This window comes from Morus notabilis, unplaced genomic scaffold, assembly GCF_000414095.1.
Source record: "Morus notabilis unplaced genomic scaffold, ASM41409v2 Scaffold1023, whole genome shotgun sequence".
NCBI classification, from domain to species: domain Eukaryota; kingdom Viridiplantae; phylum Streptophyta; class Magnoliopsida; order Rosales; family Moraceae; genus Morus; species Morus notabilis.
The window spans coordinates 52,858-59,276 of NW_010365731.1; the positions used below are offsets into that span (position 1 = coordinate 52,858).

Below are 6,419 nucleotides of genomic sequence, written 5' to 3' on the forward strand. Positions count from 1 at the left end.
AATGTAATATCTTATCATTAATTAACGTGATAATGTTTTAAATATTCATCAATATAAAAATAATAACGCACATATCATATTAGTTGGCATATAAAGTTTGTGTCCCTAACATTATTCTAATAAAAATATTATCATTTCTTAGCCGGAAAAAAAAACGTTGTCAAGTGCTATTATCATTATTCTAAAAAAACATTATTCTAATTGAAATTCTAGTAAGTGTTGTGTTATTTTTAGTTATTTAAGTAATAATAATGTTTACAAAGGAGGGTGTTACACACTCTCTTTCTCCTCCGAGCACTTTCCTTATCTCTCATGGTGATTGCGGTTGTTGAGAACCAGGTTGCCGCCGTGGACTAAACTCTGACGAGAGGCCGTCGCAAACCAGATCCATGAGCTGCGAAGACTAGAGAACGCTGCACAACACCGGGACGAATCTTGGCCAACATCGATCGTCGTTGGAGATCGCAATTTTCTTTTTTGCGGTCGCCTCTGACCACCGTTCACGAGCAACAGAGATCGCCGTTCGGTGAGCATACATCCCTCAGGAGCCCCGTCGTCAGCATCATAGGTGCTCGCGTGGAGAAGATTGTATGAAATCTCGTTCTCATCGCTGAGATCGCACCGTCGCCATAGAACATCGAGTTTTACAAACAGATCCGACTAGATTGGACGGTGACGTGCCGGAACACGGCTGCCTAGTTGGATCTGAGCAAGAACCGCGTGCGAATTAGATCCGAATCTGCGACACTGCAATAGAGCCGGAGAAGATTGATGAAGCGAAGCCACCTTCACAAAGGTTGCCATATCTATGGTTGCCCATGTGTTTTTGAACTTTTTTGTGCAGGTTTATGGATTTTGGGCGGTGATAGTAGGAGATTGTGAGTCTCCGTTTTGTTGAGTTTGTTTTTTTTTTTTTTTTGAATGATGTAGTTCAATTTTTAGTTCGAAGGTTTGATCCTTTTTTCTTAAGAAATGATGTTCAGTTTTGTGATTTGAAGTTTTTTTTTTTATGAGAAATATGATATTTATAGTAAATATAGTATTTACTTAAAAATATAGTGTTTAACGGTATTTTGGAGTTGGTATTTTGGAGTTAGTAGTCGAATTTTTAGATAAATATGTATGTATGAGTAAATACGATATTTACCTATAAATACAGTATTTACCGATAATCGAAATTGGTCGTCTAATTTTTTGATAAGTATGTAAATATGATATTTACAAGTAAATAAAATATTTATCGGTAAATACGGTAATTATCAGTCGCTAGAGATGGTTGTCAAATTTTCAAATAAATATGGTAAATGTGATATTTACAAGTAAATATTATATCTACCGATAAATACGGTATTTATCAGTCACCGGAGTCGGTCACTAAATTTTTAAATAAATATGTTAAATATGATATTTACTAGTAAATACAGTATTTACTAGTAAATACGGTATTTATTAGTAAATATGGTATTTACCAGTCTTTGAAGATGTGACGACGGTGGTTTATTACAAAACATGTTCAAAAGCAGTTTTTAGACTGAATAAGTTAAAAGTAATTTTTTTTTATACAACTCCGAATTAAACCTGCAATTCCCCACCTAAACTCCACCCCACCTAAACCCCCTAGTGTCACTAGACCAAGAGGCTTGACAATAATAGTGCATATCATTTTATTTTTATCGTTGGATTAAAATTATACTAAAACAAAAAAAAAATGTATAACATAATGTAAGTTTTAATATGATGATATGATGATGGCTGAAAAACGAAAAATTCATCTTTTCAGTCATACTAAAGAAACCTCTTTATTTTTTTTAGAGTCTCTACGGTGAGATTCTTTAAAAAAATTAATTGATGGAACATTCTATTTTAACTGTTGAATTAAGTTTTCAACACAAATTCGTATTAAAAATTTACAATGTGCCGCCTAAAATTAGAACTACTTTCTCTACAAATCGGACCCTCAAGTAGCGATGACATTGTTTATATTTATGGTCTTAATAAAATAATAACAGGTGAATTAGTAGAATTTGAATAATGTAGGATAGGCAGTTGACTGAGAAAAGATAGTCAATGATCTCATGACTAGTTTTAAGATTGATTTGTAATTTGTGATCCTAAGAATTCTTATTTGAGGATCGTTTCTGTTATAGATATTATTTTTTTATTAAGTAATATTATATATATTAATTTAATATTTCTCTCGAGTTGATAAAATTTTTAACTCTTAAATTAAGAGGAGCGTTACAATTTAAAAAACAAAAAAATAATAATCAACAGTCGAAATAAAGTGTTTTATCGGATTTTTTTTAAGGGACGAGAAAGTTTTTTTTTTTTTTTTTTTTTTCTTGAAATATCTTATTTCTTATTCATTCCTCCATTTAATTAAATTAATTTAAGGTAAGACAAGGCAAAGGACGATTTCCCTATCTTTCGTTTCGTTCTCCTTTCCTCTCTCTTCTCCTCTCAAACTCAAACTGAAACTCTCTTTCCAGAGTCTGAAACTCTTCAAACACCATTTTAAGTGCTTTTGTTCCCTGCTACTTCCCAGTGTTAATTACAGCTTGTGGGCATGTAATTTTTTATGGTTCCAAGCATGGAATGTGGTTCTTGTAGCTCCTTATTTGGTGCGGCTATGCCTTTCTTGTGTGGCAAAGCAACGGTTTCGTCTCATAAAATGGCGGTGCCCTTCACAGTTTCTTTCAATTTGCAGTCAGATTCTCTCAGTTTCCTTAATTCTTTGCAGGTATGCATTATTTAACTTCTGGGTTTTTGGTTATTGGTGGAAATAAATGGTTATTTATTTATTTATTTCAAGTATTGTGTTTCTTTGAGAATGAAAATTAAATGAAGCAAAAAAAAAATTTAGTAGAGCTTTATATATACTTTCTTTTTCTTTTTCTTTTTTTGTTAATATGAAAATCTTCCTTTCATTGATAGATGAATCAAGTAGAAAGTAGAGAGGATGAGGGATGCTCAAAAGCAAGGTGACAGAAAATGAGTAGGAAAAGGAAAAACAAGTAAAGAGTTGAACAGGAAAATCCATCCATTTTAAACCAATCAAAGAATAAGGAAAATCCTTGAAAGTTTTGTCCGTTGAAGCAAGCAACAATGCCGAAAATTTTGCATTTGTCAAATGAATTGCTTTGTCTTCAAAGACCTTTGAGTAAAGCTTCACATATACTTGTAACTGATGGTTTCTTTTGTTAGTTACAGTTCTATTTGTTCTTGATTTGTAGATTGTTATTATATCAATGCTTTTTAGCTACTACAGTAAATGATTTATTTTATATTTGAAGTGAAAAAAACTCAACCAACTACTTCGTCTCACCTTAACAACTGAATTTGATTGGATTATCCTTGATGAACTTCCAGTTCACCTGAAATGTAATTGTTTCCGTAGTCATAGATTGTTGTTGTTGTTGTTGCTGCTGCTGCTGCTGTTGTTGTTGTTGTTTTTTTTAACTATTCTTTGAATCCCAACAACAAATCAGCTTCTTATTTTGGTGACTTCTAGCTAGATTGAGCATCCAACTTCCTCTAATTTCTATTATTTGATATGATATTACAACCCCGAGACTCGAAATGAATTCATTCATCCTATAAGTATACTTGTTAAAGATTTTATTGTCATCCTGTGTGTTTTGATTAATCTTGGTGACTGTATTTATTGATGTGCAGCGTTCTAACAATAAACTCAAAGCGCCATTAAAGTCATCTCGGAAGATGCTATCATCAAATGCATTGATTATCACTGGCGAACACCCTCAGAATACTGATTTGCCTCGGTACTATTCCAGAAAGGAGAAGAAACCCTTTCCAATTCCGATAGTGGAGATGAGGCGTGCTGCAAGGGAGAGGGTCAAGAAGAACAGAGGCCAGCCTAGAAAGCCTGTTCCACCTCCCAAGAATGGCCTGGTTGTGAAGAGTTTGATACCACTTGCCTATGATGTGTATAATGCAAGAATAACATTGATCAACAATCTCAAGAAGCTCTTAAAGGTGGTACCTGTGCATGCTTGCAGGTAAATATTCTTCTGCAAATTTCTACATAACATAAATGGCTTGAGAGTTGTCCAGTATCTCGAACACGGTTGCCTTTGGCTTTCACAATTTTTGCCTCTGCTTTTGATTACTTTGCTTTAAAAAAAAAAAAAAGAAAAGAAAAGCCAACCTAGCTTTATCTAAGATTGTTACTATACCATGTAATCATTCTCTCATGGTCACTAGAGTTGAAGCACTGGTTATCCCAAGTGATAAAAAAGGATTTGCTTGTGTGGCTGTTGAAGCTTCTTGTATAAAATGATTTTGATATGTAAATGCATGACTTCATGTATAAGATGTCTCCATTTTCATAATAGTTAACACAATAATCTTATACCTGCTAGGTTTACTGGTGACAAGAGGTTGTTGCTAATTACTTATATTGAAACAAGAAACCGTATAATAAGGATAGGATTTTTTTGTACGAAATTCAGGAGGAAGAGTTACCCTCAAGAGAAAAAACAGAAAATAAGCTACAAAAAAGGGGCCCAGCTCCTGATTACAGAGTTTGTTGCTAATTTCAGACTGAGGACTCCATCAGTGATGGCATAATTGCAGTATGCTTCCTCAGAGTGAAAACTATGAGAACCTGTTCTTTATAGAAATCCATTAATCGTGTAGGAAGCCAATTGATGAGGTGGATTTGATGATTAGTATTCTAATTTCATCAGATGTTCTGTTTGAGCTTTTATACCGATTGAGATTGTTTTTGTTCGTTATGCAATACTTTCTTTCACAGAAGTTCCTTGAATGCGTTGGTCTATGATTCATGCTTCGTATGCAGGTGGTGTAACGAAATACATGTGGGGCCAACTGGACATCCATTCAGGTCGTGTAGAGGCCAAAATGCTAGTATCCGAAAGGGCATCCATGACTGGGCAACTGCGACCGTGGACGACATATTTCTGCCTATTGAAGCTTACCACCTCTATGACCGGCTTGGAAAGCGTATTCCCCATGCACAGAGATTCTCAATTCCCCGGATCCCAGCAGTAGTCGAGCTCTGCATTCAAGCTGGGGTCGATATCCCTGATTTTCCAGCTAAAAGGAGAAGGAAACCGATCATCAGGATCGGCAAGAGCGAATTTGTTGATGCAGATGAAAGTGAACTACCAGATCCCGACCCCAATGCTCCCAAGAGACCAGTGTTAACTGAAATACCTGGTTTTGAAATAGTAGGCCCATCCAGTGAAGAAGAAACAACCTTGCTCGCCAAGGAAACACTCCAAGCATGGGAACAGATGAGAAAAGGAGCCCAAAGGCTAATGAAGCTTTATCCGGTGAGAGTTTGTGGGTATTGTCCTGAGGTGCACGTGGGTCCCAGTGGCCACAAGGCGCAAAACTGTGGAGCCCATAAGCACCAACAGCGAAACGGGCAGCACGGTTGGCAGGCTGCGGTGCTGGATGACTTGATAGCCCCGAGATATGTGTGGCATGTTCCTGATGTCAATGGACTGACATTGGAAAGGGAGCTCCGGAACTTCTATGGCCAAGCTCCTGCTGTTGTTGAAATGTGCATTCAGGCTGGTGCAGCTGTTCCTGATCAGTACAAAGGAACCATGAGATTGGATGTGGGAATCCCCAAAGATCTCAAAGAAGCTGAAATGGTAGTTTGAGAATCATTCATATCCTACACACCCTGCGAGATCCTGAAAATTTCTTATAGCAATATCATATTTGTCCATATATCTGTGCTTCAAAATTGCAAAATGTAAATGCTAATTGAAATTGAAGAGTAATTGATCAATTAAATGTTGCACAATCATAATGAAGGCAGTAGGATAAAATGCTTCTTTTTCAAAACTTTTCTACTTGTTAATGATAATATTTCGTCTCTGGCCGCCGCAAACTCGATGCATATTTTAATAATTTTGACTAGACTATTTCCAGCCTGGTCCATCTTGTACAAGTAATTTTCTGAATAAATTTCAAGAGATCTGTAGTTCATTTAAGCCGCGCGTTTTAAGTCAGACAAGGCTTATAAGTGGGTAAAATGGTAGTGTTCCAAAAATAGTATTTAATCTCAGAAATTATGCATCGTCTTATTTAAATCCTACGGTTACAACAAACCTTAAATCTTATGATGGCATTGTAACACCTGAAGAATTAATTGAGATTAATTAAGGTAATTGAGATTATTAGTGTGCCTAATCTGATTTAAGTAATTGAGTTTAAATAATTCTAAGGTATTTAAATTATTCACAGTAATTTATTTAATCCAGAAGTGTGTATGGGCGCATTTATGGACTGTTATATTTTACACATGTCACTTTCTTTTATTTTTCTTTTCTTTTCTTTTCTTTTTCTTTTTCCTTTCTTTTCCTTCCTTTTCTTTTTCTTTCCCGTGCGTTCCTCTCTCTCTTTCTCTCTCTCTCTCACAC

The 6,419-nt window shown here is 35.4% G+C and overlaps 1 protein-coding gene across 2 annotated transcripts; it reads left to right on the forward strand.

Moving 5' to 3' along the window:
* The first annotated feature begins 2,423 nt into the window (after positions 1-2,423).
* Positions 2,424-5,920, forward strand: LOC21392570 (APO protein 2, chloroplastic). 2 transcript variants are annotated; one of them, XM_024172496.1, is made up of 3 exons: positions 2,424-2,740; positions 3,676-4,019; positions 4,823-5,920. In XM_024172496.1, the coding sequence occupies exons 1-3, from the start codon at positions 2,579-2,581 to the stop codon at positions 5,652-5,654; spliced, it is 1,338 nt and encodes a 445-aa protein (XP_024028264.1). In that variant the 5' UTR covers positions 2,424-2,578; the 3' UTR covers positions 5,655-5,920. The 2 variants fall into 2 exon arrangements, with proteins under 2 accessions (XP_024028264.1, XP_024028265.1); XM_024172497.1 differs by lacking the exon at positions 2,424-2,740 and adding an exon at positions 3,078-3,160.
* The last annotated feature ends 499 nt before the right edge of the window (positions 5,921-6,419 follow it).